A 21,938-nucleotide genomic window follows, 5' to 3' on the forward strand; every position below is an offset into this window, starting at 1 on the left:
ATTTGTGGTATTGTTTTCTTTTGGTTTTGACACTTATATAACTGCGTGAGAGTTTGTTATCTGTTCCAGCCGCCTGTGGCTGTGTATATAGTGTTTGTATATTAGTTTAAGGTCACCGGTACAGGGGAGACTCTGTCAAAATTTTTCGGTAGGGTTTCCATGTGGTTTTTAATCATACCGGTTAGGTAGAGTTAGTAGCTAAGTAATGGTCACTCTTAGAGAGTAGTAGTAGTAAGAAGAGTGGTCGTTTACACTGGACAAGGACATTGGACTGCGGTAAAGCATATATTGAAGTATCTGAGAAGGACTAGAGATTATATGCTAGTTACCAAGCAAACGAGTTGCTCCCTGTGGGTTTCACGGATTCGGACTTTCAATCAGATAGGGACAATAGTAAGTCAACATCAGGCTATGTGTTTACTCTAGGAGGTGGAGCCATTGCATGGAGGAGTGTTAAGCATAAATGCGTCTCGGACTCAACCATGGAAGCTGAATATGTGGCAGCCTCTGAGGCATCCAAAGAAGCTGTATGGCTCAGGAACTTTCTAATGGACTTAGATGTGATTCCTGGTTTGCTCAAGATCATCACAATTTATTGTGATAATAGCGGTGCAGTTGCAAACTCGAAGGAACCACGAGCCCATAAAGTAAGTAAACATATAGAGCGCAAGTACCACCTGATACGAGACATCGTCAAACGAGGAGAAGTTGTCGTCGCCAAGATTGCATTAGAAGATAACCTAGCAGAACCTTTCACAAAGGCCCTTCTGGCGAAAACTTTTGATCGGCATGTGGAGGGGATGAGAATCAGATGTAAGGCAACAGATATGGCAGCTTAGTCTTTTAGTATAAGTGGGAGATTGTTGCAGTGTATAATAAAAGTCTAGCTTTTGTAAACATTTATTTGTTAAAATAAAAGAATCACATTGGTCAATATCTGTATTTATTTATTAAATGTAATTGTTCAATTAATTTATATAGTAGACAACATGGAGTGTGGTGTCACACTCAGAAGATCATGCTGTCGGTTCTCTATAAATTATAAACAGTTGCTCGCGACTAAGATAGAAAGCAACAAACTATCAATATAGTTGTAGTGTAATTAAGTATTAGTTTATCTTGACTAATAAATTACACTAATACACTTTAAGTGTATTGAGTAGGATCATTTAGGTATGTTTTTTTTGTACTGACTTAGTAAAAGAACTAAACCTTAGTTATTATGGAAGTGTGTGCTCTTAATCCTAATATAATAACAAACACATATATTTAATATTTATTTCTTTGATTTATCAAAGGGTGAGGTTTAGCTCGATAAATCAATATGCCTGATAAGTTGAGAAATGATATTACTTATAGTGCGTGTTGTTGATTATAGAAGGAATCTGTGTCCTAGTTATCTAGGTTGAGAATGTCCCCAAGAGGAGCTCATAAGGATTGCCTTGTTAAACCCTGCAGGTGGACCTAGTCCAACATGACAATAAAGTTGAGTGGTACTACTCTTGGAGCTAGATATTAATTAAGTGAGTTGTTAGTAACTTAATTAGTGGGCATTCGTAATCTTAAACACAGGGATACTAACACACTCATGATAAGAAAGAGCTCATAATGTAATTTGGGATTGGTGCGGTAGTGCGGTAATAACTCTCTAGTGGAATGAGTTATTATCGAAGAACTTGAGTTGTGTGTTCGGGGCGAACACGGGATACTCAAGCTCATCGGAAGGCCAAAACCAATTTCTCCTCTAGGTCCCTGTCGTAGCCTCATTATAGCCTCAAGTCCATCCAAATGTAAGGCTCTTCTTGGTGTCCAAGAAGGGGGCCGGAGCATTGCTTGGTAACCAAGCAATGGCCGGCCACATCCTCTTGAAGGGGCCAGCCCTATAGCTTGGTGACCAAGCTAGTAAAGGCCGGCCATAATAATTCAAAAAGGGAGGGTTATTTTGAATTTTTAAAATCTTCTCTTTGTAGAAAACTATAAGTTTTAAAAGAGAGATTTTAATTTTTAAAACTTTCTTTATTTGAATTAGGCCACATGTTTAAATAGAGAGTTTAAAAATTTTAAAACTTTCCTTTTTTAACCATCCTTATGGTTTAAGAAAAAAAAAAGGAAAAGAAGTTTTAAAATTTAAATTTTCTATCACCATGTTAAAAAAGGAATTTTATAAGAGAGTTTTTTTAAATTTTAAAACATGGTTTTAATTTTTAGAAACTTTCCTTTTTTAACTCATACTTTAGGAAATAGAGCTTGTAAATTTTATAAGACGATTTCTTCTTGTAAAATTTTTAAAAATTATTTTTCCTTTCCTTTTAATTATGGCCGGCCACCTTGCTTGGTGCCCAAGCAAGGGCCGGCCAATAGGATTAAACCAAATTCAATCCAAAACCAAATAGGATTGATCATAACCATTGATTGATGATTGATTCAATCAAGAGGAAAGAAAAGGAAAAATAAAAAGGGAAAAAGAAAAACTCTTGGATAATTTTATTTTTTGTTAAAGGTTTTTCCTTATTTGCCTTGGACAAGTAATATAAAAGAAGGGGTGAGGGGGCTTCATGAGACACAACTCTTATTCTTTTGCTTGGGTGATATCTTGGTGGCCAGCCCTCTCCCTTCTTCCTCTCCCTTTGCTCTCTTCTCATTGGTGGTGGTGGTGGCCGGATTTTAGAAGAAGAAGGAGGAAGCTTTTGGGTGGTATTCACCTTGGAGGATAGTCGCCCACACGACATCCAAGACGAGGCGAGGAATACGGTAGAAGATCTCGAGGTCATTAGCTTACAAAGAGAAGGTATAACTAGTAGTTTTCTTCCGCATCATACTAGTTATTTTTCTTTGTATGAATTCTAAATACAAGAGGCAATTAGATCTAGTTTATCGAATTTATTTTTCGAATTTGTGTTTTCTTCTTTTTTGAATTTGTGATTCGATTGTTCTTTTTTGTTAACCTAAAGTTATTTAAGGAAATAAATATTAGCATTCCTTAAAAGGCTTTGCCTAGGCGGTGGTGGTTGTTCCCATATCCAAGAAGGTCATGTGCCTCGCCATGCAGTCCTGGAAGCCAATTTTGGAAATTAATATTTATGGAATTAATAATTTAGGTAGATTTGAATCAATAGTGTTAAGTTCCGCTTGCGATTCAAATCTAAACCATTAAGAACAGATAAGTTAAATTTGGAATCAATGATGTTAAGTTACGTCTGTGATTCCTGATTTAACTTCTAAAGAACACAATAGGTTATTTAAGGAAAGGTTCGACACTTGTATAAAAATTTTTGTACAGTGGAACCGGTACGTTTTCCTAGGATTCACCAACACTCATATCACTCCACCAATAAATCCATAATGGTTAAATTTCTCATAGATACAAGTGTAAACTTCTAGTTTTAATGTTCCCGATAACGGATCCGTTAGTTCTATGGCTCTTCTGTAGCTTGATTCGGTTGGTTTGTTGGGATGTATACTATAAGCCTAGCTTTTGTGTGAACATCTATTTTGAAATATTTTGAAATGAGAATCACTTTGATCAAATGTCTGCATTTTATATTTATATATATGTTGATGCAATTGTCCATTTAATTTATATTGTAGATAACATGGTGTGTGGTGTCACACAGAAGATCATGTTATCAGTTCTTGTTGCATTTGTAACAAGTGGCTTCTGACTTGGCCTTCGAGTTAGAATTTGGGCTTGATTGCTTCATCTTCATTTGGATCAAATCTTGATTTCTCATCTGGTGAAATTCTTCATCTTCTTGTACAGTTTTCGTACTAGTTGCATGAGCTCGACCTTGATTTTATCGTCGTCTTCTGAATTTTATTCACCGTCGGACTTGTGTTCGGTTCGGTGCTTGGTTTTTAGTTCTTTCATTTTTCTTGTACCTGCAACTAAAGTAATACCTATTTTCACTTGAAGTGCATTAGTCTGTTCATGAAATTTGAATTTAGATAATAATTCATCCAATCTAATTAAAGAAAGGTCCTTATTTCCTTTTTAGGCATCTAACATCGATGCCCACAAGGTATTTCTTGGAAAAGCATTTAACACGTACCTTATTATATCACGATTCTCCTCCTTCTAGGCTATCGCGTGTAGTCCATTAAGCAATTCTTGGATTTGAGAGCAATTCTTGGATCTGAGAGTGTAATTGGCTCACTGATTCACCATTCTACATTTTAATATTATATAACTTATTTAAAATTAAGTCCTGTTTGCTTACCTTTGTATTGATGGTCTCCTTATGCAATTCAATCTATTTCTCCTATATGTCCTTTGTACTTGTGAATGGATCGACTTTATTTAGCTCATCTTTGGTCAGGTTGCACTGTAAGGTTTGGGATGCTTTTGCATCGGCCTCAATCTTCCTCCTTGTTGGTGCATCCCACTTGTCGCAGGGAAAGAGTACCTTGTCTTTAGTGGGTAGTGTGAATCTAGTTTCGATGATAATCCACATCTCTATCTACATCTTAGGGCGTACTCCATCCAAGCTTTTTAGTATCTAAAATCCTCCATGGAGAAAAGGGGCGAGTGTGTGGTACTGTAGTCTTTTTGATGGGTCATTTAGAGATAATTTCATAAAAATAAAAAATGTGAAAACTTATTCCAAGACTTGATCTTAGATTCATCCTACGGTATTAAAAGAAATAAAGAACTCGAGTGGTGTGGCACCAACTTCGAGAAATAAAAAAAAAATCAATTAAAGTTTTTTGTTGGAAGGGGTGATAGTTTCGATTCCGATTGACTCCAAAAATAAAAAATATCATAAAAAATTTATTTAAATGGTGGTTTCACCAATTCAGAGCGACCCTGCTCTGATACTAATTGTAAGATCGAAAGCGCTAGAAGGGGTGAACAATGCAGGTGGCTGTTTTTTCAAAAAAAATATAGAATAAATACAGTGGAACGAAAGGAATAGATGACATAGTTTGGTTTTACTTGTTTTGGGAGATATCTATGTTTATCATGTTAGGTAAGATTGCGTATCATTGTATAGAGCTCGTATACTCCTATTGATGTAGATAGTTACTATTTAAGTAACACTACACTATATCATTGTATGTATATCATGTCAATTATGTCTCCTATGAGTGGATGACTAACTATAGAGCTCGTATACTCCTATTGAGAGAGTTGATGTTGACCAGTATATCCTGTCAACTATGTCTACTTCTAGTGAGTGACCCACTATGATGTTGAGAGACTTAACAGTGATCATGTATATATCCTGTCGACCAGGCCCCCCACCCTACATTATAGGTTGAGGTCAAAGCCAGTCAATAGTGATTTGTCATAGATCTGTACTCGCAGGTATCCTATTAGCCAAGGCTCACACTCATTGAAGGTTGAGGATAGAGCCAATCGATAGTGATTTTTATACATCTGGACTTGCATGTATCCTGTCAGCTAGGGCTCCCACCCATGAAAGGTTTACGTTAGAGTTAATCAATAGTGATTAATAAACATTTGTATTTGCATGTATTATATCGATCAGGGCTCCATCCCATTGTAGGTTAAACTAGTCGACAATGAGTGTTATATCCTGGGCCGCCCACAGTGATCTGTGGTAGAGTGATCCTGCACAACCCATAGCTAGATAGCTACTTTCTATTAGCCCACAGTGATCTTTGGTAGAGTGATCCCGCATAGACAAGGATCCTGACATTTCGTACTGCCCTTAGTGATATGTGGTAGAGTAATCTCACGCAGTTCCTAGCTATATATGTAGATGTCTTGGTCATTTGTATTACTTGTGGTGGAGAGTTACTCCCACATGATGGTTTGCTTGTGGTAGAGCATTGCTCCAACATATGTTGGTTTGCTTGTGATGGAGCGTTGCTTCCACATATGATGCCTTGCTTCTGGTGGAGTGATGCTCTCACATATGACAAACTATTACTCTAATATGTATTGGTACATGCTTAGGCTTTGCGGTACCTATGTTGATCATTATCTAGCTCTGCTCATTGTATTATTTATAGTTGAGTACTTTGCTTATGTTGTAAATGCATGTTGCATATGATTGTAATGATTCATACATGTGCATTTATCATACCTGTACATGCTAACATATATAATGCTCAGGTGGTATGGGTAGATCTAATGTTGATCCCTAGTGATTTACTAATCATTATACTATATGTTAGATCGGTATCAGTATGTGTATTTATTATGTCATATATGATCATGTTCTTATTTCCCTACTGAGATTGTATATCTTTGATCTCCTTACACATTTGTCCATGTTGTACCATTTGTCTATTACCCACTAAGGTACCCAGACTCACTATCCCTGTTAATGTTTTACTTTCCTCAAGTAATAGGTAGATCTTTGAGGTGTTACTTGCAGGATCTTGGTTTCCACTCCCATATCACATCTGAGATTAGTTTTCCCCTGCTCTTTCACACTGCACTATTTGTACTTTGTATTAGAGCTTGATTTTGTAATAAGTTGTCCTAATTATGGTTTTGAGCCTTGAGGCCATTTTTATCCAATTTTGGATTTTATTGTTGCGTAAGTTGTGGCGGCATGCATTCTATCGACTTTGTTTATTTTCCTGTGTGGTTTGAGTGTATACCTGACATGTAAGTTGTGTATTATTTTTTGAATTTTGCTATATTTTGGTTCCAACCGTGTGGGCAACATATACAACTGTGTGGTTGTGATTGTGTAAAATACCAGAAAATAGAGAATAATAATAAAGGAATTTTCTAAAATTTTTGAAAATTTTTCGAGAATTTTTCGAAGCTCGTACGGACGAGTTAATGGGGATAAAAACGGGGCCTCGGAAAAGCCTGTTTAGGTTATCCCATTTAAGTGAGGAAATGTTTATATTTACATTTCCTTTTTCTTTATTTTCTTTATTTTCTTTATTCGTTTTTACCTTCTCTGCCTCGCCGAAACCCGTGTGTCGACTACTCCTCTGCGCGCACCCGAGCCCGTCGGTTTGCCCTAACCGCCGGCCCCGGCGGTTTCTTCCTCACCGGCGCTTGATCAAGAGCCGAACCCCTCTCCTCTCTGCGCCTTCTCCACCCGACAGCACCGCCGGGTGCTCTTCCTCCTCGCTGAGCGACGCGCCGCCGCCACCCCAGCCGACAGCCGGCTGCCTTTCCAGTGCCGACGCCGCTGCCCTCTCTGGACCGGAGCAGCGCCAGCCGAGCCCTGCCAACGCTGTGCCCTAGCCGAGCCCTGCCGACGCTGTGCCCTAACTTGAAGCTGACGGCCACGGTTCGATCTCTCTGGCAGCCATTGTGTTGCATTCCTGAGCCCTAGCACCGACGGCCACGGCACTATTTTTTCCTCTGCCCTACTTCTGCCTTAGCACCAGCCGCTATCTCCTTCTTCTTACTCTTTTCTGTGAAGTTGAGTCACTGCCTAGTGTTGAGCAGCATCGTCGCCGACCTTCTCTGTGCTGAACCCTCACTCTTCCGAGACACCGAAGGCCCTCGGTTGTAAAATTTCTTCTTTGCAGCCAAGTTTGAGGTAATCACCAGTCCTGACTACTGATTTAGGTAAGTTGAGGTGGAATGGTTGATTTGGGGTACCTGGTTGGCTGTGGATTACTAATTTAGCGTATATGGTTTGGTGGACAGCAGCTTGCTCCAACCATTGTTGTTTGCTGTCATCGCCGGAGAAGAAGGTCAGTTAAGGATCCTTTTAACTACAACAGTGATGAAGATGTAGATTTTGGTATATTACTGTAATGATTCCTAATTAGTGGAATTTAGATAATGAATCTTTGTGGTAGGTTATGGATTGCTTGATTAGTTGTCCATGTGTAGATTAATTCTTATGGGAAGGATGATGGTAATATGAAATTAGGGTTTTGCCCTAATTTAGGGTTAAAGAATTTATTTAGCTATTTATAGGAATTTACCTAAATAATCATATATCTGTTGGATACAGGACTTTGACGCGAGACGAGTATCTCAGAGTCAGATTTGGACCATTTTATCGGAGGCGGGTACTTTTGACTTTATGTCTTTGATATGCATAGTAGTGAATTTAACAAATAACAACAATTATGTTTCTTAATTGTTTCGGTTAGTCACTACCCGATACCTGTTACATGTTTGGTTGTTTGTTTGTTTTGCATCTTATGTTATTATTTACCTGATTACACATGCTTAGGGGTAGTGATATAACCATGTTTTACCATGTTCAGGACCTAGGTGTGATACCCTATTTGATCTGTGAACTCTTGATATGATTTATTTGCTATGGTGCACATCATATATGTATATAGATTGATTCAGTATATTACCATGCTTAGTATCATGCACCATTCGCATGATTGCATTCTGTGTGATAGGATTGCTCCATTATTGTCAAGCACATCGTCAGTATCATCACTGTTCGGTGCTCCGTTGTGACGCTTATGGATAGCGTGACGCAGCGTGGTAGCATATCAGTTTGCTCTTCCGGTGCTCCGTTGGTCCGCTCATGGGTAGTGTGACGCAGCGTGTAGCATGTTAGAGATCCCTCCCCGTCATAGTGTACCGGGAGATGAGAGCACTGCGCTCCCCCATTTATGATTTGGGGTAGGAGTATGTGTGTACTCCAACAACATCCCGTTCACTCGGTCACTCATCGGGGGTAGTGATGCAGAGTGCACGGTCGTCACAGCCCTACCCACTCGGTCCCACCACTACAACAAAATCCCTCATAGACATCAGTGGAACAACAACAGTTTTAAGCAAAAACCGATGTCTTTGAGTATTTTACACCAGTTTTTCCAAAAACCGATGTCTATGAGCGCTGAATTTCACTCATAGACATTGGTTTTTTAGCCGATGTCTATGAGCGCATTTTTTTTCGTTAATAGACATCGATTTTAACAGCGGTTTTTAAAACCTGGTGTCTATGATAAATAAAATAATTTAATTTTTCCACCCATACTTAGCCAAAATTTACAACACTTCCCTCCAAACCTAAACCTATATCGTGTCGTCCTTCCCCTTGCTAGATCGACGCCCCCTTCCTCTCCGATCAAGATCAACACACGACTCCCTTGTGAGGTCTGTGGAAAACGACCACATCCATATCCTCTTTCCCCTTCTCTTCTCCTCTCCCTTTCATCTTTGCCCTCTCGCGAATTTGTTCCATCTCTTAGGGTTTCTTCTCCTCATGCTTTTTGGTTTCTGGTTTCTCCGTCTTTTCCTCATGCTTCCTGTTGCTTAGGGTTTCTGCTCCTTCGTCGTCTGCACATTTTGCACCTCGCCTAGGGATCTTTCCAATGACGACGTCCTCGACCGCTTCCGCTCTCATTCTCGCCATCATCCTTCTTCTTGTCGCCCCCTTGTCACCTGGGAACTGCGCATCGACTGGAGAAGGTAACGCTCTCTTCTTCTCTTTCGGGTGGTCAGGGAAAACTCGGAGCTTCTCCATGGAGTTTGCCCTCTATGGCGATGCTGAGATGAATAGCTCGGAGGTGAGGGTGACGCGTGCGGCGAACGAGAGCTCCGGGCTTATGATTTACTAGAAACCGGTCAGATTCTTCGGCACCAAGCCTGGGTTCTTTCCATCAGATTTAGGTTAATCACAACGATGATAATTTCAATAACTCTGATATGCTTTTATTTCCTCTCATTAATGTTCGCTTGCTGATCATGTATTTGCCCTTCTATTGTCAAAGAACTATTACATAGGTACAGCCCGAGAACTGTCTAGGTTGAATGGTGTTTGCAAAGCTCCAATCATACAACATTTCTCGGAATCCCTGTCTGGATCAACTACTATTAGAAGCTTTTATCAGAATTAAAGATTTATAAACACTAATTTCAACCTATCAGATCAGTTTTCTAGACCAAAGTTTCACACAGCCGTTGCAATGCAATGGCTTTGCCTTCGTTTGGATATGTTGTCGTCAGTTGTGTTTGCTTTTTCTTTACTTTTCCTAATCTCCATGCCAAAAGGGGTGATTGACCCTGGTAATTTCCTAGCAGACAGTTCAATTCTATGTTATTCAAGTACATGTGATATTAATTTCTACCATTTTGGGTTGGCATCCTCTTCCTCTCAGGTATTTCTGGCCTTGCTGTCACATATGGACTTAATCTTAATAAGGTACTAACTTGGGTCATAAGGAATCTCTATCAACTTGAAAATCTAATGATATCTGTTGAGCGAATACTGTAGTACACGGCCATTGACAGTGAACTACCTTTGTCAATAGAATCAAATAAACTATACTCAAGTTGGCCATCCAATGGAGAAATTGAACTTCATAATTTGCAGGTACACGTGACACCAAACTTATGTAAAACTAGTTTTTTCTAGTTTCCTCCATGTAATTCTGATTTGTGACTTCTTCTTGTCGATTGTTAAGTGTAGATTTTTTCTAGTTGTGGATTCTTTCCGACGATGGTTTGCTTCTCATCCTCAGCAGAGGAGAAAAATTGCATTCTTGGATTGATTACGACGGAGAATCGAGGAGAATCGAAGAGAATAGAGGTCAGGCTTTGCCAGGATAAGGATCCGAAGGAAGCAACCCCTTCAATCTCTCACTCTATCGATTTGTCTTACATGTTGTGGAGGGAGGCGTCCTAGGTGGGTTTATCTTCCTGGAGTGGCAATTCTAGTCATGGCAGTAGTATATACTCGTGGAATTTTACAGAGAAGAGTAAGCTCTGTACTTGCACAATTCCAGTTTATTCTCCATTAATGCTTAGCAGCTTCAGACATTCATATGACTGATGATGAAAGCAAATTAATTGTTCTATAATATAAGTACAGGATTGTTATATCAAAAAATTCATGCTAAAAAAATTTAGTAAAAAATATTTATGGACTCAGTGCATCTTTTTTTAACTAATAAATTGTAAAATAGTTTCCTTGTTTCCCATTCTTTAGGTTATCCTTTGATTGTTACTGCTTCATGGCATCATGAATGTTTTGTTTGGTCTATTAAGTTGTTTGGCTGTGGTTAATTTCAGCTCCTGTTTGAAACAAGAAAATGATTTTGGTGCTAAGTGAATAGGAGAAATACTAATATACATGTATCCTGATTATATTTGCCCCTTTCATGGAAATTACTATATATTTCTTGTTCCTATTTAACTTTTACAATTCATTTCTGATTATTTTTCATTGTGCGTTGTATTTGTTTGCCTAGTTCCTGTTTGCTACTTTGTAGACAAGTCTCAATTCTTAATCAGGATCGGACAGGATGTGCTGCATGATGTATTTAAAAGGATACTTCTTTCATAATATAGTGATATTCATCGCCTATTCTCATAGAAATTGTTTTGACAGGATTTGTGACAGAGCAGGAGTTTTTCCTACTTGTAGGCATCACTCACTAATGATGCTACTGTATCTGTCAACAGATGCTTGTGGAGTCCTGAAGGTTCTATTCTTGGTATGCCGAAGCAAAAAAACAAAGTTGGATTATTTTGATCAAGTTCATCAAACTAAAATTCTTGTTATTCTTTTGTGATACTAATAGGTGTTGCATTTTCAAAGCATTTAGTGCAGATCTATGCTTTTAATCTAAATGAAGAATTACGACAACATTTGGAGGTCAGTTAATAGTTATGGTGTTTGGCAACCATATATATGATGATGATGATAACATCTTGTTCTGCAGATTGATGCTCATATAGACAGTGTTAATGACATTGCCTTTTCCTATCCCAAGAAGACTCTCTCGATCATCACTTGCGGCGATGACAAGGCAATTAAAGTGAGTAAAACCATGTGGTTGATCAGTCAGAAGATTGTACAAGAAGAATTGTATGTTCTTAACAGGTTCCGTTGCATGATGAATAGGTGTGGGATGCTTCAACTGGACAGAAAAAGAATTATATATTTCTAGTGTTTCATTATTTCTATCTGTGAAGTTTTTCTTCTCAACTTCAACTAATGGTAAAATCAAAGCATGGAGCTATGAGGGTTTGAGATCTAGAGTTGCCTATGAAGCTCCTGGCCACTGGTGCACAACAATGGCATATAGTGCAGATGGAACAAGGCTTTTTTCATGTGGAACAAGTAAAGATGGGGATTCACATTTAGTTGAGTGGAATGAGACTGGAACTATTAAGCAGACATACAATGGCTTTAGAAAACACTCATTGGGAGTTGTTCAGTTCGACACAACTCGGAACCGCTTCTTGGTTGCAGGGGATGAATTCCAGATTAAGTTTTGGGATATGGATAACACTGATATACTGACTACTACTGATGCAAATGGAGGACTTCCTGTTAGTAGCTTAATCTACGTTAGCTTTTCTTGTATATTTCTTGCAGTTCAAACTTTGAGTTTGTATGCAACTCTTATTTCTCCATGCCAGGCATTTCCTCAACTGAGATTCCAGAAAGATGGTTCATTACTTGCTGTTACGACTAGTGATAATGGAATTAAAATCCTGGCAAATGCTGATGGACAACGGGTTTTAAGGATGCTTGAGGTTTCACGTAGTGTTTCTAAACAATCTAATTCCAATGTGAAGGTAATATTCAGCAACTACTCAAAGTGAATATTGTGTTTACAAAATTTTATATGACATGAGCAAAATCTGCAGGTTGTTGTGGATAGTACTAGAGCTGCTGATGTCAAGCCAAGGATTCCTGAAGAAACTGAAAGAATCAGAAGCTGGAAGCTAACTGAGATTGTGAATGTTGGGCATCATAAAACTTTGCGTTTGCCCGAGTCAACATCAGCAGTGAGCAAGGTTGTGAGATTGATATACACCAATTCTGGATGCAGTTTACTAGCACTTGGTTCCAATGCAGTGCATAAACTCTGGCAGTGGTCGTGCGATGAACGAAATCCATCGGGCAAGGTCAGAAAGAAACAGTTGTAAGAAATTATCTATTTGCTTAATAATTTTTCTCATTGACCAAGAAGTTTTTGGACATGTTATTTTACTTTACATTATTCCTATTTCTTTCATTAGATGTTGAGATTGTGGAAATTTCCTATGCAGCGTCTTTCAGATATTTTGAAGGTAAATGGATGTATTCAGGAACTCCAACTAAACAGTTCAGGTATTGGAGATGAGGTTGTTTAATTTTACTTGTTGCAAGTTCCGGTTGTTTGTTTCTTGAGGAAGAAAATGATTCTTGATTCTGGTAAAGTCTGAATGCTAAATATGTTATGTAGGGTGCAAGGGTTATTGCAGATATGCTAAAAGAAAATCAAACTTTACGTGTACTGGAACTTAACAATAATATGATTGAATATTCTGTATGACCTTATTCTTGGGCAATCTTTCATGTTTTTTTATGAAATTCCTAGATCTTTTACACTTTGTTTCTGGTGTCCTTACTCCTTACACCTTATTTCCATGTGAAATTTTATAGGGTTTTGCAAGTCTTGCTGGAGCACTAGTTGAGAATAAGGCAATTCGATCTATACATCTCAAGCTAATAAGACTTACACACACTTAGATTTTCTATCCATGCAGTTCTTTCTTGCAGATTTAATTTCTTCATCAGATCTGTTGGCTTTCCAGTATTTATTGATTGTACTACTTCTCAACAATTATGTAAAACTATATTTCTTCTTGTTTAGGAAAAATAACACTTCTAGATATTGGCAACAATGAGATTGGTCCCAAAGGCGCCTTTAGCATCGCTGAGTTTGTTAAGAAAACTAAGTCCTTGCTACGGATGAATCTTTACATGAATGACATTGGCGATGCGGTGTGGTTATTGACTATTGTTGCTTTATGCTCTGTTGCTTCACTTCTGAAACATAAATTATCATCTAAGGTGCATATATATATCTCATTGGAAATCATATAAATGAATTGATGTTACTTATCTTTATTACTGCTGAGGAATTTATTTACTTTCCATGTACTCTTAGTGATAAAAGTGAATTTATTATTTACAAACTAAAAGTGAATTTATTTACTTTTCATGTACTCTTAGCGGTAAATAGTTATGTCATTTGGGCCGACTACTAATGAATTGAATTTGAAAGATTAAATTGCTATTTATGTAGTTAGATTAAAATTTTTGGTTTGGATTATATTAAGTTCCCAGGAATGATAGATCTATCACTATATGATGTGGTTGAGATAAATGATGAATGTTTTTCTTTTTAAGCATTCCAATTAGTCATCTTGTTACCTAGTGCTCTTACTACTTTTTCAACTATGATTTTTAGTCTTGGTTTACTAATATATTATTTATGTGTTTTTACAGTTTACAAATCTCAAGTACTCCAGAGTTGAAATTGATGAAGTGCGGTTCGAGTGGGCTGAATGCATGCTAGATTACACTTGAAGTGCGGTTCTACCTTGATGTGTTATTAAAAGAATGTTCTACCTTGATTTTGATATCTATTAGCTAACTTTTGATGTAAAAAGAATGTTTGGGTATTTTATGGATATTGTTGTAAGAAGATTATTTATATAATTTTTGAATATTTGTGTATTTTATGGATATTGTTGAATGAAGAATATTTGTATAATTTGTGAATATTTGTGTATTTTTTTTATTATTGTCGGTTTTTCATTGTTTCGGAAATCAAATTTGTGCTGTTAAAAAATATACATATTACATCGGTTTTCCACCGCTACAAAACCGGTGTTATTAACTAATATTGCATCGGTCATTTACCGCTGCCAAAACTGGTGTTATTAACATACAATATTACATCAGTTTTACACCGTTGATGAAACGGTGTCATTAAGTGATACTACACCGGTTAATAACCGATTCGAAGACCGGTGTCGTTAAGTGATACTACACCAGTTTTAACCCGATGTCTAAAATGGCAGACTTTTAACATCAGCTTCATAGACATCGGTCGAAAATGAAATAGACACTGGTGGAAAACCGATGTCTATGAAAGTTTTTGTTGTAGTGCACTTTTATTGTGAGTTGGCTGACTGGCGTCAGGGGTGACCATGACATTGGCATCATATGCATGATACATTTATTGCTTGTGTTTGTGTTTGCTGCATTTTTATATGTTGCATATTGTTTGGATACCTATGTTTGACATGCATACAGGATTTCTATACCACTCGGACTGTTTGTCCTGATACCCAGGTTCTGGTTAGTACAGTTTCTCTCCTGTTTTACTTCGGTTTGCATTTACCTTTATTTTATCAGGAGACTGTACGCATGATTAGTGCTAGGTGTTATTTCCTTATTTTGCATATCAATTGTACCTGCTGAGTGTTGGACTCACCCCGCCTCCATTGTTGTTATATTTCAGGATGATGCTGTCAGGAGAGAGTTCTAGTTGCTGGTCCCCTGAAGACCCCAAAGACTTATGGATCTTTTGGTTTTGTTTTGCTTCTTATTTGCCCATGTTTACACTTGGTTTTGTTTGATACCTGGATATTGTATGGATTGTCCTTGTTGATGGATTTTTATTCGATATGTTTTACTACATGCCTGCCTGGACGGCAGAAGAGGTGAGTTTGTTGGATTTGTGTTTTATGAGTGTAGTGGAGTAGGAAAAATTGGATTTGAGCTTTACGAGTGTAGTTGAGTAGGGTTGATTTCGAGTCAGAGTATTATTGTTCTGTTTACTTGTTATATAAACTGCGTGGATTGTCTGTGATTGTATTTTATTTTTGCTATTATTCCAGCCGCATGTGGCTGAGGTATGTGGATTTGTAGGAAGTTTCAGATTGTCCGCCGTACAGGGGAGGTGCTGTAGAAATTTCTTCAGATAAGGACTCCTCCGGGGCGTGACAGATTGTTTATATCTGTGTGGGCTATTCTTATCATACTTGTACAGCCGTATGGCTATATATATAGGATCCATACGTTGTCAAAAGGGGGGGAGATGTTATTTGTTTGTTAGGCAAGGACTCCTCTGGAGCGTGACACTATCCCAATAGCAACTCTTTCCTGGTCTCTCGATCGGGAAGTAATAGATTGCTATTAGTCAACCAACATTTACTAGACGAATAGCCCAATTGCCTACTCCTCAAATAGAATCAAATAAAAAAAATCAATTTTTTTTACCTAAATTGAATGCTCAATTTTTAAATCCATCTAAACCACAACTTTATAATTTCAGAGGTTGCGGATTACGAAGCAACAATCAAGTCAAATTTTTTATGTTAGCATTTGTTTTGCATTTTTAATATTTTCATTGCACTAAACTCTTTTGTGTCACCTTGAAAAATATTCACAAAAGAAAATGTTTTATGTTTTAGGCTAAGGACTATTTACCTCACATCTAACTCCTTAATTCAACTATGATCGATTCTATTCCTATCTAAAGCTATTATTTGTTACAATATTTAATTTTTTAAAATAACATTTATTATTTATATTAATAATAATTTGTTTTTGTTTTTAGTATTTAAAATTTTATTTAATTTAGAATAAAAAAACCAAATGATAATGACTTTTGATGTGCTATGATAGCTCCGATCTTCCCAAAACATTTTGTAAGTTATAACTAAAGGATTTAATTAAATATGTGATTAATGCAAAATGGTAAAAATTTATAAATTACTATATTTAAATGAAAAATATTACAATTAAGATATAATAAATTTTATATAAATTTGTAAATTATTTTATAGTGTTAATTTATTTTGTATATATATATATATATATATATATATACTTTTCTTATTAAATCATTTAATGAAAAAGAGATTCAATATTGAGTTCACCACTCCATCACAACTTCTTTAAATGTTCATTTAGAACATCACTTTAATTTATTCAAAGGCATGACATATATATAAAGTTTATGGACCTAGCCACAAATGCACCTCCAGACCACATTCTACAAGAGCCTCCTAGTTCCACTGGCAGCCGGTGGCACCGTGATCAGTCGTGCTCTGCATGGTGAGCAACGTACACTTGCCATTGCAGTTCGGCAGCGTCGAACCTTGTTCAATCTGCCACAACTCTTCGGTTGTGATCACCTTGTTGTCTTGCACATTAGAGATTCCTTCGCTTGCAAGCTCCGCATCTATTCTTCTAGCTAAGAATATATATGTCACGCCCCGGAGGAGTCCCTGTCCGAAAAAATTTCGGAAGCATCTCCCCAGTACAGCGGACAATCTGATACTTTCTACAATCACCATTTACCTCAGCCACATGCGGCTGGAATAATAACAATAATAAAACAATCACCACGCAGTTAATATCAATTTCAGCCTCTGGCTGACACAACCACACAGTTTAATAGTAAACAAATGGAACAGTAATACGATGACTCGAAAACAACCCTACTCAACTACACTCGTAAAGCTCAAATCTGATTTTTCCTACTCCACTACACTCATAAAACACAAATCCGACAAACTCACCTCTTCTGCCGTCCAGGCAGGCATGGAGTAAAATGTAACGACCACCCTTCTTACTACTACTACTCTCTAAGGATGACCGTTACTTATCTACAAACTCTACTTAACCGGTTTAATTAAAAACACATGGAAAACCCTACCGAAAAATTTCGGCAGAGTCTCCTCTGTACCGGTGACCATATTCAACAATACATACATATATAATCAGCCACAGGCGGCTGGAAAATATATCAAAGACCCACGCAGTTTAATAAGAGATGAAAACTAATCACAACCACGCAGTTTAATAAATCAAATCATGCAGGTAATGAAAACGGAAACATAACTTCTTACTACATAATTTTCTTATCAACTTAATAAGAAATTAAACTAAACAAATTCTTAAACTAAATGAGTTCTTTCGCTAAGTCCCAAGGACCTCCATAGTCCACACATCACACACTCCTCTTGCATCTCCTTGTTGCCTTCCTTCACTGTATCTTTTCTTTCCCTTTATCTGCAGTAGGAGGAAATGCAGTCTATAAGCATAAAGCTTAGTGAGCGCTATCTACTCACAAAAACTCGATATACATGTATATAAATAAAAACATGCTAAATCTGAATGCTAACATATAAAACTACTCATGCTCATATATAGCAAAGGAAATCATGCTAACTGAAATGCTAATCATTGTATAGCTAAATATGCTCATAAACCAATAAGAAAAGCATACTAACTGAAATACCAAACATGGAAAGCTACTAAACATGTAAAGCTACTAAACATGTAAAACTACTAAACATGTAAAACTACTAAACATGTAAAGCTAAACATGCTCATAAGAATAAAACTATAACAGCATGCTGAAAGCAAATAAAACTAAACATGCTGAATAATCTAATAGCAAGAAACAAATAAAACTACTACTGAATGCTTCAAACAACAAGAAACTAAACTTTCTAATTCTTAACATATTTGAAGCTTGTTTCATTTGTTTCAAAACTTATACTTTAATACTTCAAAATAATAATAAACTTCTTTTGGGCCCGGTATTGTACCAATTTGCGTGCATCCTTAATAAGAGTCGAGGTAGCTAATCCCGAAACTACTAAGGTTCTTCTAGGCGATCTTGTGCCTAGGGGCGTTCTAGGAGCCCACCCTTTGGACCTTGTGTCCTGGACCTTGTGTCCGGTACATGCCATTAAAAGTAAAATACTTTTTTTTTAACTATAACTTCTTTATACTTGCCCTTACTTGGCATTTAAGCAAACACCTTGTGTGCGCTTTTGATATTCCACTTCTGGAATTAAGATCAAATTAAAGCCTTGGTCTTTCTTCGCTTATAACTTCTCATATTAGTCCAATAGCAAAGGACTAAAAATAGGAATCAATACAGCTCATGTTAAACTGATAGCAAAGGAAGCTGTACGTCTAATAGCAATAGAAAAGAAGTCTACTCATGCTTACAAATAGCTAAGGAAAAGCTAGAAAAAGAAAACTGCTCTTCTATTAGCAATGTAAAAGAAATCTGCTCATTCTAATTAATTCCAACAAAGTGGAACATAAGGAAAGGATAATTTCTGCTACAATCAAAAGTTACCACATGATATACTAAAGCATATGTTGTTCATGTCCAGTTAATGGCATACAAACCTATTCTGCAAAGCTAACATAGAATGATATACTTAAACACATGCTATTCTCAAATCTCCAATTATCTCAATGCTGTACTGTATAATCTGAAAGCAAAGAAAAACAAATCGAAGCTTAACAGAAAATCTGCATACAAAACTAAGTTTCTAAAAGCTTCCTCAGCAATTCGGAAGACACAAGCAGCAACAACTAACTCTTATAGCAAAGTATGAGTTGCAGTAACAATATAATTGGTCACCTCCTATTACCTTAACCTGTTTAGTGAAGCAAAACCAATTAACAAAATCAAAACTCTACCCACATTTCATACACTGCCATTGTCGACACTAAAAGGAAAGATCGTGAACACGACTTTAGTGCAACCTATCTATTCAAGATTCCTCATCCAGTGCACGAAGAAACATCACAATGAAAAGTCATGTTAAACACCATCTCAAACCCGTCCAAATCTGAAAAACTAACCCAATTTCATCTAACATCCAATCCTAATTCATGAATGACTAACTAACAAATTTCTGACAAAAATTCAACAGGAGAGCAAAATGATGCAAAACTTCGGAATCAATACAGAACCCTAACCAGTAATGGATCTCATGGCAACAACATGAATTCTGTACTACACAATCCGAAAGCAAGGAAAACAATTTGAAGCTCGGAACTACTCCTACTGCAGGTGAGAAGCAACTCACCTCGCTGTTCTTGGACTTACAACCGGAGAAGGAGGGATCTAGGGTTCGGGTAACTCAAATTCCAGCGGCTCCTTGCATCCTCCGTGCTCCCTTCGACGAGGGTTCGTGAAGACGGAAGAACCTCTTGGATCAAACCCTTGACCGGCCATCGAGACGAAACCCTAGCTTCGTTCTTCAATTCCGCCTGAGAGGAGCCGGCGCCGCGCAGCGTGAGGAAGAGAAGAGAGGCTCGGGTGAGAAACATTTAGGGTTCGGGAAAAAACTTAAGCCCTTTCTTATCACTCAAATTTTTATTAATTACCATACCTTAAATATTAATCAATCTTTCCTTAATTAACACCAACCGCTAGCCCAGTTGGTCGGCTGGCCTTTTACCGAAGTCAAAGGTCTCGGCTTCAATCCCTCAGCCGCGTATTTTTTCCAATTAATTCACTAATCATTAACTATGCTATAAACTTAATTCTCACCATATATGGTTAACAAAACCGTGTAGCTCAGCTGGTTGGGCCGGTTTTGCTTAGGTCAGTCCGACCCGAGATCGTCGGTTCGAATCTCAACTTTAACGTTTTTTTTTAAACTTCTTTCTTTTTGTAACCCTACTAAACGACCTCCAAAAATTACGTAAAAATACTCTAAAAATTCCTAAAAATCTCTAGAATATTTTAAAAGTATTTCCAAATATTTTTATGGACTTTTAGAACTTGAAATAGGGAAAATTGGGTCGTTACATAAAACATATCTAAATCATACCAAAATCCATCAACGATAAGAATCCATACAAGATCCATAAGTAAAACATTACAAGACCAAGACATAGTCTGATAGAGAAAACTAAAATAACAACTCGTGATCAGCAGAGGACTAGCACTACGTGCAATGGGGACTAGCGACTGGAACTGCTCCGGACAGTCTCAACCTGAAAATATCAACGGAGGAGGGTGTGAGTCCAACACTCAGCAGGTACAACTGATATTCATAATAAAGTAAATAACAGACAACACTAATCATGCGTACAGTCTCTTGAATACGAGAAGAATAAATGCAACTGAAACAACAACAGGAGAAAACTGTACTAACCAGGACCAAGGTATAAAGGTAACAGGGTCGTCAAACCGAGGGTGTCATAATCCTGTATGCAAGTCAATCATATGCATCCATATAAATGCAGCAAGTAAATGCAGCAAACACAAACAATAAATGCATCATACATATGATGCCAATGACATGGTCACCCCTGACGTCAGTCAGCCATCTCACACACAATGGTGAGTCCGAGTGGGTAGAGCTGTGACAACCGTGCACTCTGACATCACTGCCCCTGATGAGTGACCGAGTGGACGAGATGCTGTCGGAGTACACACATACCCCTACCCCGAAATAATAAATGGGGAGGGCAATGCTCTCATCTCTCGGTACACGATGACGGGGAGGAGTCTCTGCTGGCTACCACGCTGAGTCACACTACCCATGAGTGGACTAACGGAGCCAAACAAAGTCCAACTGCCTGCCGGCTACAATGCTGCAACACTAAACCAACGGAGCCAAACAGAGTGGAACTGTCTGCCGGCTACCATGCTGAGTCACCAGACCAACGGAGCCAAACAGAAGAACTGCCACACACCTGTCAGATATACCACTAACCCATGAGTGGTGGTGTGTACAGATACATGTAACTGGCGATGTGCTCAACAATAATGGAGCAGACAATCGCACAGCATGCAATCATGCAAGATGATGCATGACACTAAACATGGCAATATCACGAATAGCATAGCATGCTCCATACATAAATATAAAATGTGTACTAAAAGATAATTAATCAAATGGAAGGTACACAAACAGATAGGGTATCAAATAAACCCTAGGTCCTGAACATAATGTATCATATGGTTGGGTCACTACCTAAAGCATGTATGATCTGGTAAATAATAACATGCAGTGCATAATAAGTAAACAAACAAACATGTAATAGATCATGTAGTGACCAACCGAAACAAATGGAAGAAACACAATCATTGCTATATGTTAAACACATTATTATGCATATCAAAAGACAAGTCAAAGTACCCGCCTCCAAATAAGAAAAGTCCAATCCGGTCCAACTCGGACGTCGAGATTCTCGTCTCGCGTCAAAATCCTGTGTCATCAATATATATATACTTTTATTTAGCTAAAATTCAAAGGAATGGCTAAATAAAAATCCTTAAGGCTAAATTAGGGTAAAATCCTAATCAAACTAACCCTTGAGTATAATTCATCTACAACAAAAATGATCTTACCCAACTAATATCAGATTCGAAACATGACTATAATTACCATGTATCAAAACGTACCTAAATCACTCCAAAACCAATGATGTATGTACCAATTTATACCTAAAATA

General features: G+C 37.5%; 1 protein-coding gene and 1 long non-coding RNA gene across 2 annotated transcripts; both read left to right on the top strand.

The window, feature by feature from the left end:
* Positions 1-11,276: 11,276 nt before the first annotated feature.
* On the top strand, positions 11,277-11,760 carry LOC122007358. The gene is made up of 3 exons (XR_006118924.1): positions 11,277-11,355; positions 11,443-11,516; positions 11,584-11,760. It is a non-coding gene; the product is annotated as an uncharacterized LOC122007358 (long non-coding RNA).
* A 178-nt stretch (positions 11,761-11,938) lies between these two features.
* LOC122000648 (protein TOPLESS-RELATED PROTEIN 2-like) lies at positions 11,939-12,799 on the top strand. Its single transcript, XM_042555049.1, has 3 exons — positions 11,939-12,196; positions 12,287-12,445; positions 12,518-12,799. The coding sequence occupies exons 1-3, from the start codon at positions 11,939-11,941 to the stop codon at positions 12,797-12,799; spliced, it is 699 nt and encodes a 232-aa protein (XP_042410983.1).
* Positions 12,800-21,938: the final 9,139 nt, after the last annotated feature.

The sequence above is a fragment of the Zingiber officinale genome, chromosome 1A, assembly GCF_018446385.1.
Source record: "Zingiber officinale cultivar Zhangliang chromosome 1A, Zo_v1.1, whole genome shotgun sequence".
Taxonomy (NCBI): Eukaryota; Viridiplantae; Streptophyta; class Magnoliopsida; order Zingiberales; family Zingiberaceae; genus Zingiber; species Zingiber officinale.